Source organism: Nelumbo nucifera, chromosome 2 (assembly GCF_055504915.1).
Source record: "Nelumbo nucifera cultivar China Antique chromosome 2, China Antique-T2T, whole genome shotgun sequence".
Classification (NCBI taxonomy): Eukaryota; Viridiplantae; Streptophyta; class Magnoliopsida; order Proteales; family Nelumbonaceae; genus Nelumbo; species Nelumbo nucifera.
In genome coordinates, this window is record NC_142650.1 from 39,483,893 (window position 1) to 39,500,235 (window position 16,343).

The 16,343-nt window shown below is 35.7% G+C and overlaps 1 protein-coding gene across 2 annotated transcripts in view; it reads left to right on the top strand.

Annotated features, from left to right (window-relative positions):
- Nucleotides 1-16,343, top strand: part of LOC104599164 (metaxin-like protein) — a 28,669-nt gene that overhangs the window by 3,410 nt on the left and 8,916 nt on the right. Inside the window, exons 2-4 of one of the 2 annotated variants that reach the window (XM_010261576.3) lie at nt 1,665-1,996; nt 2,204-2,280; nt 2,377-2,437. In XM_010261576.3, coding sequence (XP_010259878.1) covers nt 1,665-1,996; nt 2,204-2,280; nt 2,377-2,437 — 470 coding nt within the window. The remainder of the gene's footprint in view (nt 1-1,664; nt 1,997-2,203; nt 2,281-2,376; nt 2,438-16,343) is intronic. The other variant, XM_019198083.2, reaches the window with a different exon arrangement.

Sequence of the window (16,343 nt, forward strand, 5' to 3'; positions counted from 1 at the left end):
TTTTTGAAAGAATGTCCAATCTGAAAATCAAGATGGATAAGAGTTTCCTGGTGGGGGTGAATTTGGAGGAAAGGGAAATCATGGAGAATGTAGGTATTTTGGGCTGTTTTGTGTCCTGATGGCCTTTGTCTTATTTGGGTTTACCTTTAAGTGATAACTTGAGGAGTAGTTTCTGGGACCCTGTGGTAGAATGGTTCACAAAGAGGTTGGCCTCATGGAAGAACAATTATTTGTCTTTAGGAGGAAGAATCACTTAGATTAAATCTACTCTGGCCAACCTACCTGTCTACTACTTGTCAGTATTTAAGATTCGGTCGAGGTAAGCATAAGCTTAGAGAAGTTGATGAGGGATTTCTTGTGGGAGCCAAGGGAGAATGATTAAAGGGTAAGCTAGGAGGTGGTGAGTAGAAGCAAGAAACATGGATAAGCCTTGGGAATATCCAAGAGAGGAACATGGCTTTGTTGGGAAATGGTTGTGGAGATTACCATTGGAAAGAGGTAAGTTGTCGGCAAAGGTGAGTTAATATCTATGGATTTGCGACAGATTGTTGGGACTCTAGAATTTTGGCTAGGGATAAAAGCGCTTCTCCTTAGAAATCTATTTGTGATATTCTACCTCTGTTTTTTACCACTTATCAGGTATAATCTTGGTTCTGGGAATTTTGTTAAATTTTGGGGTCATGTTTGGGTAGGCAACCTTCCACTAAAGATACGATTCCCCTCTCTTTATGCCCTTTCTACCCATAGGGAGGAACCTATCTCTTGTTTCCTAGATGGCTGGATCTATCTAGTGCAACTTCTGAGCATAATTGGGATTTGGGTCTCAAAAGAGGGCTTCATGATCATGAAGAATAGTGTCATAAGTCTATTACAAAGCTTGGAGAGGGTATGTTTAGATGTGGGTCAAAGGGATAGGAGAATTTGAAACCCGTCACCATCCGGTTCTTTCACCTATAGGTCATTTTTCTCATCGCTTATCTGATTAAGTGAAAAAGGATCTATAGGTGAAAGAACCGGATGGTGATAGACCAACTATTCAATATGGCCTTCAAGTGACTAGTTGGTTGACTAGTCACACTTATGAAAACACTGTTCATAACTCATATCATTGGTTGATGTAACGTATCTATATTAGTAATTCTCAATGTTTGAACAATATTTTCAGTTATTCACCTATCTTTGATCTTTGATTAGTTGAGTGACATGGTCATACATTGAGGGGCCATTGCTTGGTGCTGGGCTCACAAGCATGAGAGTGTGTGTTTGAGTTTGAAAGTGGCCACTTAGTGCAAAAATACCAAAGGTTAGGTCCATATCCAGTCCACCCCTCCCAAGACCCCATATATCTGGGACCAATTTTGGGTAATGGCCATTTTTTTCTTTCATAAAAGATATATTCGTGCATTTTCATTTGAATTATAAAGACATATTTCAGAAATAAAGAAAGGATATTGGCTTCACTTGCTCAATGTTCTCTTTTGGGGTCCCCAAGAAAGCAGAAACACTTAGGTTTTTGAATACTTTATGGTGTCATCATTTATGTTTTATCTTTCTAAATGTCAGATGGTTGTTTTCTCAAGTTCAAATGCACCTCTGGCACCAATGACAGATTTTGCTTCTTATCTCTGTCATTATCATGTGATGTTGGCTTTGACTCTTTTTAGATCAAATACCTTATGTGGAGAGTGGTGAGTATGTGGCCTACAACAATGAGAAAAGTGGAGTTATTGAAAGTCTAAAGGAAGATGGAATAGTTGATCTGGATTACTGTATCCCAAGTCATACTATTGCAGAATGGATGGCCATAATAAGCTCGTGGCTTGCAGATGCTGCAATGTACGAACTCTGGTTGGGATCTGATGGAAGTGTGGCACATAAGATATATTATTCTGACCTCCCGTGGCCAATTGGAAAACTTCTCTACTTTAAGCAAACTTATGCTGTGAAGCAGCTACTTGGGATAACAAAAGTCAATGCTGAGCGAAGGGAAGCAGAGGTAATGAATGTCCTTTCAACTGCTTATTTCTTCATTTTTCTTTGTCACCCATGCGTCCAGCTTTTCTTTCATTTTCTTTTGGCTTATTTTGTAGATAATTTAGGTCTGTTGATATTCTACTGCTAAAAAGCTCATACAAGAGGTTCTAGGCTCAAGGATCTCTTTAGTAATGACTAATGAACATAGTGAAATATCATCCATGGACAGATCTATAGGAAGGCGACCATTGCTTATGAAGCACTGTCAACGAAATTGGGGGAGCAGACCTTTTTCTTTGAAAACAGGTAGACCTGTGTCTCTTTCTATGACATTTAGGTGCAATTACTAGGAACGAACCAGCATATTATTATTAACTTATCTGCCTCTTTCTTTTAATTTAGGCCAACAAGTTTGGATGCAATTTTCCTTGGACATTTGCTTTTTGTCCTTCAAGCTTTACCAGTGAGCATTTATTCTCTTGCCCTTTATGGTTTGCAATGTTGTAGTTAGCTAATGTTTGATTGAAAAATATGTGTTTACCATGGTTGAGTATATGTAAATCTTTTGCAAATAGTGTTTAAGCTACCATTACAGTTTCTAGGTAACTCCCCCTAGTGCTGTTTGGCTTGCTGTTTTAGGGGCCTTTCGTTACAAGCATGGATATGAAACATTTTTGGGGTGTATTATATCCTTTTTCCTCCCTTTTGATTTTGTATCTTTTCTCTCTCTCTCTCTCTCTCTGTTGATTGTTTAATAAAGTTTTTGATCAGAAAATGTAACAAATAGAAAAACAATTCTCCTTACTGAATTTGAACTTGTTAGTCTTAAAATCTGATGTTCCATAAACTTTGTAGTTGGGAGATGTAACAATCTTGACTGACAAGGTACTGAGTGAGGTTTTGAAGACAGAATTTTTAGTCCTGATATAACCTGAGCATCGCATAAAGGAGCCATTAGAGCCAGAAAGAATCATATCTTACCTTGTCCGTATTGGTTTTACAACTTACCGATGATGTCCAATGGAGAGGGCAATAAAAAGTTCATGTAGTTGTGATGATTGGCTAGAAGACTTATATGAAAAAGTTACCGTTTCCAATAAAAAAAGACATGTGAAAAACACTGCTCACCACAACAGCATGAGTCAAACTTCAAGTCAATAATAAAATTTTTAATTTGTTCGACTTCTGTTAACTAGGCAATAATCACAAGATGCTGTTTTCTTCCTAGTGAAACCATTTTTATGTCTATGTTAGAGTCAATTTACTTGGATATACATAAATCAATCCCTTAACTCTGCAATGTTTATCACAGCTATTCACTTCTATATTGCCTTTCTATATTTTTAGGTGATTTAATTGGATGGTTTCAATGTTTTGTGAACCAAACTAATTTCCCACACTTTTAAGTTCAAATGAGTATAAATTTATATGAAAACATAAAATGTCATTATATTTATAATTTAGATATTATTAATTTGAACATTTAAACTAAGATTTCAATAGAAGAACCAAGTAATTAAGAAATCAGTCACTAATACTAGCAAAGGCCAACTACATGGCAACTACACTAAAAAAACTAATGAATACTAAAAGTTAAGTAATTTAATTTCATAAATTCATACCTTTTGGATGATTGTTGAGCACTGACCTTGAGTATCCTGTTCCTTATAATTTTGTCTTTAACAAAAATTAAAATAAAAGAATCGATAATAAATTAAACAAATAGAATAAGCACTAGATCCATAATTATTATTGCTTAATTCTTCAAGGATTCAACCACATGCCTTGGTTGATAGTTTGATACCTAGGCATTTAATATAGAAACCAATAAGATGAAACCATAACAAAAAATACAAAGTTATAAAAATGGCAATACCAACTCATCTATTTAGTAATCTAATTATTAAAAATCTAAATTAAAACATATAATAAATATAAATTATCTCCACAAAAAGATAAAATATGAAATTTAAATATATCATTATCATATAAAATCCATAAAGAAAAATCTCTATTCTCTAATTGATTTGAGTGTCTAAGAAATAAGAACTTGCAATCCCTCCACTGAATGCACTATCATCATTAATACCACAATCAACATCATCATCCTCACAATCATCACTACCATCGTCATCATCATCACTGACATCAACTTCCACTTCTTCATCTTCATTATCTTCCATATTGTTGTCCCACATTAAATCTTCTTCTTGAACAACAATTTTGCCTTTATCATGTCTACTAGCATCAACTCTCCCACGATCATCTCTACCTCTACTCGCACCTTTCCCTACATTTCCACATCCATATCCACTTTTTTCTTGGTTTATTTGACACCTAGGATACCCTTGATGCCATAGTTTTACACCCAATACACACGAACATGTATCGGGTGTTTCGATACCATAAAACTAATTGTTTTAGTTTATTTTTTCATTTTACCTAAAATTGGTTAGAGGGTCGGTTTTAGGCCTGCCTACCCCTTGAAAATGCCCCAAATCCCAAACCCTATATATTTTGAGTATTGGTGGCTTGCTGATATTGTGTGTATTGTATCGATACTTTAAACCTTGCTTGATGCTTCATCAACTTGACTCCATGTAAGATCACACTTTTCATAAATTAAGTTGTTTGATTTGCCTTTTCTAATCAACCATTCACTAGTTTCATCCACATCATTAAAGCAAATGGGGTCAAATTGCCTTTGTCATGAACCTTTCTTGAAGATGTTGATTGTATTGAACAAATACATGATCTTTGAACCTCTTTTAGACACACCTATTCTTCCTCTTTTGTATAAATCTACATTCACAACAAATAAAATAGGAAAATTATAAAAATAAAGTATTTTAACTTTCATAATTTTATTATAAAACTATCAATTAACAAATAATAGTATTAGTATAATTACTTGTTAAAAAATGCTCCAATTAGGCTCACAAGCGGAAGATGTGCATGTAAGACCTAATATGCATAATGCAATACATCTAAGCTTTGGGGTGCAATGACCATAACTATGCCACAATAGAGAAAAAAATGAAATAAGACAATATAAATTTACAATAAAAAGAATAAAAACTATTTATAAATAAATATAAGATTCAAGAGAAGAGAGCTTATATTACTTGGTTGTTTCATTTCTTGTTGTAAACCCATTGAATATGGTAAGGCAATGGTGGTGGTTTAACTCTGAAGCATTGTTTTAAAAGGCATGGGAGGCGTACGCCTGGAGGCACACCTCCAGGCAAGGCACCCCCAAAACGCCTGGAGGCGCATGACAGAAGCGTCCAGACCATTGAGGCATATGCCTCATGTACAAAGGTGTGGACAGAGGCACACGCTTCCAGGGAGGCGTACGCCTCTGGCACGCCTTTGGAAAGAGGCTTACGCCTCCCACGTGTGTCATTTTTATACATTCAACATATTACTTGTTTTAAGTTTTTTATGTTCTAATTGGTGGGGCCACGATTATATCATGGCCCCCATTGTATACAATTATTTTTTAAGTGTAAAAGAGGGGGAAATATCCTTCTTTCGAACCCAAACTTTAGTTCTCGAAAGAGAGAACTGAGTCTGAAGTTTGAACTCTGTCTCTGTGAAACCTGTGCGAAGAACAAGTCTCTACTCAGCTTCAACTTTCAACCTGCAACTTCGAGTTCGAGCAATCTGGTCTGGTATGTGTTTTTTTTTTTCTTTTCCTTTCTTCTTCTTCTTCTTCTTCTTCTTCTTCTTTCGCACTTTGCAATCTGCAACTTCTTCTTCTTTCTTCTTCTTCGAGCAACCTGCAATTTCTCAGATGTTTTGATCTTATTTTTTTTATTCTATTTTCAATTGCAATCGAAGAGAGGTTGCTATTGGACCAACCGACCAACCTGGGCAGCTGTGAACCTGTGACAAAGCTGCAAGCCTGCAATGTTTTTTTTTTTGGATCAATAAGCTTCAACTGTTAGTACTTAGTAGTTATGTTATTCATTTCTTTTGTTTCTTTTTTTTCTTGATTTTAGTAGTTTTGTTTCAGCCTTCTTTAACAGAGCTGCATGAATAAATTATGCCACACAGCCATGTTATGTAATCTGTTGATTCTGTTCTTCCTATTTTAGTGTTATATATGTTTTTATGCTTAAAATATCTATTTTTTATTAATATACCCACTATAATTATAAAAAAAATACATACTTGAGGCTTACGCCTCCCTGTGCTCGCGTCACGCCTCTGTGTTTTAAAACACTGCTCTGAAGATTCAGAGGAGAATGACAATGATTGCAGAGAGAGAAGAAAGAGAGGAGTAGGAGGAAATTTGGGTTGCTTCCCTCCCATAATGGGTTTAATGGGTGAATTATTAGAGTAAAACTGGGCCCCCCTACGGGTATGGGGTCCTATTTATAGTGTTTGGACCTCCATATTCTGGAATCTTATATCTTGTCTTTGCCAATTTTGCCCTTATACTTAATGCAAATGTCTTTAGTTGCTATTTTGGAATGTTCTTAAATGCTATCATTCTAGAAAGTTCTAGCTCTTGAGTTGTTTGTAAATAATTTTTCTTAAGCTGATAATTGACCTGAACTGATCATGTCTAACCTGTATTCTTGCCGGGTTAGTCGGGTTAATGTACTTATATAAATCCATTGTCTTACACTCATTGCTTAATTGCCAATTCGTTAGAGAAAGCACCACAAGCATGTGTATACTCTTCCATTTGATGAGAGGTTTTGTGTTGAATTTCAATGTCACTCACTATTCTCTCAATACAATCTAGAAAGCCTATTTCAAACTTCCCAACGATGCTTTATATTCAACTTTAACTTTAAACTTCATTTCTTTACCACCAAAAGTTTCTTTTATTTTCTCCCTTTCTCGTTGCATTGCATAATAAAAAACTCATTGCATAAAACCTTCACAATTGGTTGGGAAGCCAGAATAATAATTCTTACATTTTTCCAAAATCCAACAGAAAGAACATGTTTGATGCTCTTAGTCCATCTAATTTGTTAGCCCATTTACTCTTATTCCACACATCACCAACAAATAAAACATGTAAGGGTTCCTTAAAAGTAAAAAAGAACTTTGTAAAGTAAGAACAGAGGTGGCAAACCTTGTGACCTCACATCATACAAAATCTCTCCCATTTGTTATTTTCCCTCATGCACACAAGGGAGAAGATGATGCCTACAAATAAAAGCAGTTGTCTTGCCTTGGTGATACAACCTTTTGTGGATCTCAATTCTCTAATCTCTTCCAACAATAGGTCTAAATAATGAGCAGCACAACAAGTCCAAAATAAATTCTTCCTCTTCATCCTTAAAAATCGCTTGCAACAATATAAGCAAAATGATTATTAGTAACCACTTGCACCACATGTTCTCTTATTTCCTCACCAATTTTATCAATCATCTCAAAGAGAAAAGTTGCGTCATGGACTTCATTTGATGCATCAACTGATTTCAGAAAAAAATCCCTTTAAGAGCATTCACTAAAAGTTGATCAAACTTCTTTGCCTCTTGTTTGTCCATCCATCAGGCATAATAGTGCAACCATAAGCTTTCCAAGAGGCTTAATACTCCTTGTAGAGCTGCTTCATTTTCTCAACCTCCCATTTCTTGTAACTCATGGTAACTTGGAGTCTTGTATTCGGACTCAATTTGTATAATAGCTTGTAATCTCAAAACTTTTCTATTTCACCATATTGAAAAGGAACCTCAACTTGATAAAACCACTTTGTTACATATTCATTTATGTTTTTCTTTTCTTTTCAAGTGACTTTCTATGCTTGTGTGCACTAGTTATCCTTTATGCCTTTCTTCTACAACTTCTTCTAAACTTGGTCTCACAAAAACATCCGTAGGTCCTTTTATATTTTTCCTTTTTTTTGGTGGAAAAGGGGATTTGAAGTTAAAGGTGCTCCTAACACTTGAATTGGAGATACCTACTGCTATAGGCAAATTACTCTGATTGTATGATTCCCTTTCAGATACAATTTGCTCCTATGACCCACAATTATCTTAACTATGGAATCATCTAATGGTTTTTTTCTTCTACTTTTCTACATATACACCTACATCTCTTTGGCAATACTTGTAGTAGTTTTGGGCATTTAGTAACATTCCCATATCTCTTAATCAAATGTCGTTTCATCCTTTTTATTCCTCATTTGACAACTTTAACACATAATGAGCATGAAATGGCATTTTTATCTTCTAAATCATGCAAATATGCATATTGCCATGTAAGGTCATTTTGGTTGAGCCTTATGTTTAACATTCCCCTCTTCATTTGCCATTCTCTATTGAAAATAAAACCAATCAGCAATGACAAGAAATTAACAAAAACAAATAAATAAAATGTTAATTTAGAAAATAGTTAATCTAATTAATATAGCTATTAAATAAATCCCGTCCCTAATGTATTGGAGATTAAATATTCCTAAATAGGGATTAGGTAATATGCATATGCAAATTTCTGATTTCTAATAAAATATTCCTAGTAATTGCGTTTAATTTCTATTAAATTAGGCAATATGCATTACACAAACATTAGAACACAAAAAGGTAGTAACATAATCAAAATTTCTATTAAAATTATGCATAAAGCAATAAGTAACTAGACTCATTACTTAGTAAATATTAACATATAAATAATTGTTATATTAGATATTAATGCAAAATATCAATATGCAATTTAACAATGTGAAGTTTCCAATATGATCATAATAAGAAAATTAAAGTGAATATTATACTTAAAATTTATATGCAATCACTAGTAATTAAAGAAACAAACTATTAAATTAAACCTAAAACAATAGTAGTAGATAAATGTGAAGGATTTCTCAGTGGAGGATGGGGTAACCGTTAAGGTTGTTGGCCTACCCTTCCATTCGTGAAGGTTAGAATTATTTCAATTGATTACCTTCTTGTGCAAAGCAAAACTTGATGATGTTTTTTTGGAAGACCTTTGATCACCAGCCATGAGAGCAAGTGGAGTAAAGCTTGAAGAAATCCTAGGAAGATTTGAGGTTTTTGCTGACCATGCTTTCTACTCAGTGTGGCTCATGACCTCCATTGAAGCAACTTTGTGGGGGGAATTCCAGGAGAAGAAGATGAGGAGCTAGAAGAAGATTATCTACGTTGATCGCAGAGATTGGTGCATTTCAAATTGGTTGAAACTTTCTTAGAAATGGAAAGCTTGAGGAAAAAGAACTAGAAAGACATGCCCAAAGAGAAGCTTGGAAGAGTGTAAGCAAACACAAAGCAACAAAGGTCAAAAGGACTTTTGCAGAGGTCGTGATAGGTGGTTTAAATGCAAAACTAGATTGTCAAGGCTTTGGATTGCATGGACTGACAAGTTTGGTGAACCAACCCCAGTAGTACGGGCCAAACTGATGGTCCAAGGTGAGATTGTGAGAGTGGATTTAAACCGAATTCAAGTCATTAGTGGGCCTACTAAGTTGGACAAGGAATTAGTAACGATAGGTTGGCCTTTGACTGGGTCTTCTAAGTTAGACAAACAATTAGAAAAAACAAATGGGCTAGGTAGTATAGAGAAGAGGTCACGTGCCTTTTTAAGTGCACATGCGTTTTCAACAAAAGACAAAAGGAAAGGGGACGCTAAGGCTTCGTTTGGTTTGTGGGATGGGGATGAGAGAGGGAATATTCCAAAAATATTCCTTTTTCTCTCATTTGTTTTGAGGGAAAGAGAGGGATGAGATGAGAAAAATGTGGGACGTCAGATCCCAAAATCGTGGATTTGGAGTCACACCAAAACCGTGCGACCCCGGTGGAAAAATTTGAGAAGGCACATGGTAAGGAGGCAGCTAGTGATGATGAACAGAGGGAGAGAACCAATGCGTTCCCCGTTATCATTGGCGATCTGCTACCCAGTGATTTAAAAGGCGCGCCTGAGGCGCACAGGTGAGGCGCATTTCAGGGTATGCGCCTCGCCTAGGTCCTAGGCATAGCCCTTTCAAAAGGCGCACGCCTGAACTTGTTTGGGCTTGTTTCGAGGGGCATGGCACAAAGGCGACTCGTAGAATCAGGAATGTAATTGAGTGAAAAGAGATTAGAGGTTTTACATGCTTGAAAATGTTTTATATGTTTGATTTTGTTTTTAAATTCTCATTTGAATATGCTTTACATCTTCTGTTTATGTATTTTAATTTTAGATAATAGGTTTTTTAAAACATTATTTTAAAATTTTAGTTTATATTTTTTATTAATATTATGCTTAATTTTTTTATATTTTTTTGAAATTTCTGGCATTTTTTATATTTTTTTAGCATTTTTTTTTGTATTTTTGTGCCTTGCTTCAAAAAGGCGCATGCCTCGCCTTGCACCTCAGGCGCATATTGACCCCTGTGCCTTTTTTGCACCTTGCGCTTTTAAAACACTACTGCTACCTCCCCTTCCCCGTTCGAACCCAGAAGCAGGAGCTGGTTCAGTGACAGAGACGTTCCCTCGTCGCCGACAGAGACGCTCATCAGAGGACTAATGAACGAAGAAGAGGATGGAGGGAGAAGGAGAGGAATATGTGAGTAAGATTTAGAAATGGAGAGAGATGGGGGTTCGGTCTGCTGCTACCTGTTAGTCCGAAGGTAGGAGGTGATGAACAATCACTCCCATTGCTCCTTTTTCTTCTTCCGAATAGGAAAATTAGGTCTCTTTAGTCCGAACGGTCTGCTGCTACCTGTTAGTCCAAACAATGCTTTTCCCATATATAAAACCAAATAATGGAAGTGTAAATTTTTACACTTTCACATCCCATCCCTTCCCATCCCATCCCATCCCATCCCATCCCATCCCATCCCATCCCAAATCTTCTCACAAACCAAACGAAGCCCAAGTGTACCATCATCCCCCTTCCAATCTGCATCGAAAAATCTTTAGTCAACTAGAACCGCTACGGAGAAGTTCGCCTGAAGACAGAATGATGTAGGACTAGCTCAGTTCTAGTCCTTAGAGAATGTCGAATGGTCTTCCTGATAAGAGTTTTATGGCTGTTGATGGCTGTAATGGCTTCTTGAAGGAATAAGAGAGAAAATAGGGAGAGAAAGAAGAGAGAAAATACTTTTTTTGCAAGAAGAGAGAAAATACTTGGAATCATTTGTAGGGTGCCTAGAATCACTCTAGGGCATGGGAATCACTCACCATAGCTAGCATAAGCTGAAGAAAACTCAATAAACTTCATTGCCTTTGTGTAAAACGTCCATAATAGTCTTAGGAGTCAAACTGTTAGACTCATAATAGTCTTAGGTGGTGGCAAACTGTTAGACTCAATAATCCTAGTAGGACTCAAACTAAGCTGTCGTATCCTATTTCAATTCAAAGAAGACTCAATAACTCTAATCCTCCTTATGCAATGACACTGAAATTTTAATATAAACAAACTATAACTAGACAATCAAACCCTATTATTGGACCCTACAGAAAAATTATAAAATGGCAAAAATACCCTTGGTGTTGAATTCAGTCCAAATCCCAAGTACCATCACTATGCCATATCAGCAGGACCTGTTGTAAGGCCATCTTCTTTCTAGAATAAGTTTTCAAGGGTGCTGATTGATTCCTATCACAGAGACTGGTCTCCTACTCAACCACCCCTGAACGCCTAAACCCGAGGTATGGCAGAAGCAAAGAGGAAGATGCTGATTTCGATTCAGATTGGGTAAGCTGTGAAGAGGAAAAATTAGATGACGATTCCTATGGCTAATCTAATATTGGCAGTGTAAAGAGTAGCTTTGGAAAAGCTTTTTTGGAGGTTGTGGACCTAGGAACAAGATTACTTTTTGAAAGCTCTACACCAACCCCAACCAAATCTTTGTTGGAACCTTGGAAGAGCTAGAATTTAGAAGGTTCTCCCTTGGAAGAGAACACCTCGACCAAAGGCAGAGAAGTTCCTCTCCTAATCCAGAGTCAGAGCCAGGGTGCTCATAGAGAGTTTACAAGGTCTCCACACTCAGCAAGCAAACCTACAGACGTTTCCTCTTCCCCTATTAGCGTAACAAAGGTTAGTTTGGAGGAGAACACCCTCAATAAAGGTCATTGTCAATGAGTGTCTCCTTTGCTTGACTGCCCTGCACCGATTCTTGGGTCTGGTATGTTTTGTCAATATTTATTAAATCCTATTTGTGTTTCTGCTAATCCCTCCCATTCTCCTTTAGTGGTTGTTGTCCAGCCTGGATCAGAGTGGAACAAAGATGACCTCCTCTTTGTTGGAAGTCCAATTCATATTTAGAAGCTGGAGGAGACTCATCTTGGGCTGTCAATGTGAATCCTTCTAAATCTGGGTTGATGTGCTAGTAATATTTGAAAATGGCCTGATCCACTTCAAATTTAGTAGTGGATGGGGTGGCCCCGTTTAAGCAATAACATCAACTAGTAAGAGAAATGCATTGTGAACTTGGCCCTATCACATTACAACCAGGCCAGTTGACAGTTGACACAACCACCAGATCCCTAAGACAATATCAACTCCTTCGAATTCCAATGGGTGGAGGTCCACATGAAATCAATTACCTCGGACATTCAATTCAATGCCCATACAGAATCCATCACATGTAATTTGGTTCCGGTTAGCAACATGAACTTGAAAAGGCTTCACCAGCACCTTAAGCCCAAGTTGGTGAGCTAGCAATTTGGTAGTAAAATTCGAAATGTTACTGCTGCCCACTAAAATGGATATCAGCCAACTTTTGATTAGAGATTAGACCTTTGATTCTCATAGTTTGTGGAGATGTTAAATCAGTGAGCATTTATAGGGATATTGCTGGTAGATTTTTCCCTTTTTCATCATTGTAATCTTTCCCCTGTGGACCTCTTGGAGATCTCCTTCTTTAGGAATCATTGCATTGTAACAAGAACAATGATTGGTACTTACAACGATGCTTTGGAGAAAATTTCTTGTCGTAATTGTAACAGAGCCTACACTCACAACAAGATTGCTTCTCTGACCAACTAAGCTTCCTGAGGGAGGTAGGGCAGGGTTTTGGTCACATGACCTGTTGGTATTCTGGTTAGGTCATGGTGTAGATGTCTTAAAGAACAACCCCTGAGGTTTACCAATCCGTCTTAGTCAGTTTATTCTATCTTCCTGAAGTCAAGTCAGCCCTGCAATTGCCATGACTGTAGTTGGTTCTTGGCCTTGACTTCTTTTCTTGTATCTTTCCTCAGACCTCCCACAAAACACCCTGCCAATGTCTTTTTTATAAGTAATTTTAAGATTTTATTAATGAATCATCACCAAGGTTTAAAATGCCGATGTCGATGGAAATGTCGCTTACCGAAATATAGGACATATGTCGGAAATGTCAAGGGGAAATATTGTAAAAATTAGAGACATTGTGGAAATATTATGAAATATGTGGAAATATGCAATGATATTTTGTAAAATGATAAAAGAAGCATTAATACATATTTCTAGACTATTATCTTATTCCCAACCATTATATGAAGCTAAGCAACTAAGATCAATAACAAATTAGTAAATGACGATTTACTGATTTATAATGCATTTTGATGTTTTTGCAAGGTTATCCGATATTCTCTTTTCTTATTTTTAATTTTGATTTATTATAAATTCTAATATATTTATTTCACACTAGTAAACAGAAATACATTTATTCTGATTTTGTAAATATTAAAGTTATAATACATTATGTTTTATTATAAATTTAATAAACTGATTCTCCTTTTGTAGTATTAAGATTATGATAAATTCTGATTTCTTATAAAACTTAATGAATTTATTATGATTTTTAATACTAAATTTATAATAATATATGATTTAGTATAAAATTTAATAAATTTATTCTGATTTTTTATATTAAATTTAGAATATGATTTATTATAAAATTTAATAAACATTTTCTGATTTTAATAAATATTTTAAAAATACTAACTAGTTAATATTTTATGTTTTGTATTATAAAGTAATTAATTTATTCTTTTGTTTTCATTTTTTGTTAATTCTTTTTTATAAATATTTTATTTGAAATATTAAATAGAAATTATTAATGGAATAATTTATATTAATATATTATATTATTAATGTACATTAGTCGACATCCTGTTGACATAATAGGAAAAACTGTCTTTTTTTTTGGTTATTTGGACTGATTTGTCGACATTTCCAGGAAATGTCGACTGAACTAATTTAATTCTAATATTACCATCCATTTTCATGTCAGTGAGCCTCGACATCGACATATGTTGGGCAACATTAGCAACATGTCGTGACATTTGAAACCATGATCATCACAATATACAAGCAATACAAGCAACCCTAGGGCATATGTTGGGTGACATTAGCAAAATGTCATGACATTTGAAACCATGATCATCACAATATACAAGCAATACAAGCAACCCTAGGAGAGGTGCGAGGTGCACCTCCCACAAAACTGAAGAAACTGATTACAATTGATCCCAATACATAGATTCCCTATTAACCCCTTGCTTTGCTAAGAAATCAGCAATCCCATTTGCTGATCTTCAAACTCTTATCTTTAGTGTCATATTACTGGTTATCCATCTGAATCTATTGTTTATATCTCTATAAGCACACACTACCGATTGCAGATTCTTTAATCATCCCACAACCACCTTACTGGTTATCCATCTGAGTCACCTTCAGTAATGAAATTCTCTAGGTTCACCTCTTTTCCTAACTGCACCCCTTGAAAAACAGCAATGAATTCAGCCCTAATAGAACCCCCAACACTTGCTGGTCCTGAGAACAAAGCAACAACATTACCATTGATACAATGATACCACATGGTAATCTCTTACTGAACCTTTCTGTCAGAGTTTAGTTAATATTTCATCAAAGTCTTTGGAACCTGATGGGCCAAATCTGGCACAGAAGGCCTCTGTGAAGTCTGGCGCTGTAAAATGAGTGTGAGACCTTCTATGATACCACATGATTGCCTCCCCTCCATATGAACTGAGGCCACAGATATTCCTTGGTGCCCAAGGACTTATCATATTCAAAGAATTTTTCAACTCTAAAGATCCAAGAGATAGGATCATCAACTGAGAATGGCGGGAAATCTAGCTTTGCAGATGGATTGAAGAAGCTTCTAGGGTGGCGAATGCTTCTTTTTCTTGATTGTTCTCCTCCACTAGCCCTGTTATTTGTGGAGATTAAGTGTTTTCACTGTGTTGCTACTGCCAAAAAAGTCTCTTTGATCTAACATAAATATTTGACAACCTTGTGTAATTTCACTTTAGTCTTGTCAACTCTTTCTTCTATTGATGGTGATCTAATCACAATTATCTTTGATCTGGTGCTCTAATACCAATTTGATGCCCACCTCAGGTTTATTTGAGGGAACCATTCCTCCTCCTCCTGCAGGTGTAGCCACTGTGGAAGCTGGGTTCTATCAAATAGATTGTTTTCCCACTATTCAGAGTAAATGCATCAAACTTCTAGCTGTAGTAATCAAGTGATCAAATTGATTTTTCTCCTAGATGATCTCCCAAGTAGTATGTGTTCATTCTCTGTTAAGTTTATTGATTGATGGTTTAGCACTCAAGCTAAAATATTTTTTATTTTAGCCTGCACCATTGCAACATTGCCCTTCTTCTTGGTTCCTTAGAGAGAGATTTTCTTTTTAAGTGATTAGCATATTTTGGTATATACCAATAGACCAGTAATGCCATTCACTAATTTGGAGCAAAAGAAAAAGGAGTTATGAGTTAAGAGTCTCTCTCTCTCTTCCGGTCTTCCCCTTTTCAAATATTAACTTATCAGAAAAGGATTGATGTTTTGAAAGGTAAGTAAAAAAATTTTATAAGTATAAAAGTAAAAAAAAAAAACTAGTAAATAGGAATAAACTTTTAATACTACACTAATTTAGAGGAGATAAACAATGATCCCTAAAAGCTAGGTGGTAATAATTGCTGGTAATTAAAGAAAATACATCTTGTAAACAAGTCACCCTTTTATTTATCAAAAAAACAAGTGACCCCTCTTAACAGTTGTGTGTATATATATGTATATGAAAACCTATTTTGTGTGTGTGTGACTGTGTATATATACCTTGTTTCACCTTATTTCGTTTTCCCTTTTTTGGGGGGCTGGAGATCCCTTGGCTCTCTGCCCCTGGCATGATATGGAGTTTGCAATGAAAATTGAAGTATCTAGTATGGATGTAGAACCAATTTAGAAACTAGCTATCATTTAGTCCTAGGAGAATTTGTAGTCCCTTGATGACTATCATTTTTTCTATCAATACCTTGACAACTATCATTGACAATACTGGTTACAGAATACTAAACCCACTGAACAGCTCATTTAGTTTCTTAAGTGAGTAACATGTTTTAGCCTAAGTTATCAATTCCATGCTCAAATTTTCTTTCTTGATTGTTGCATTTCTACAT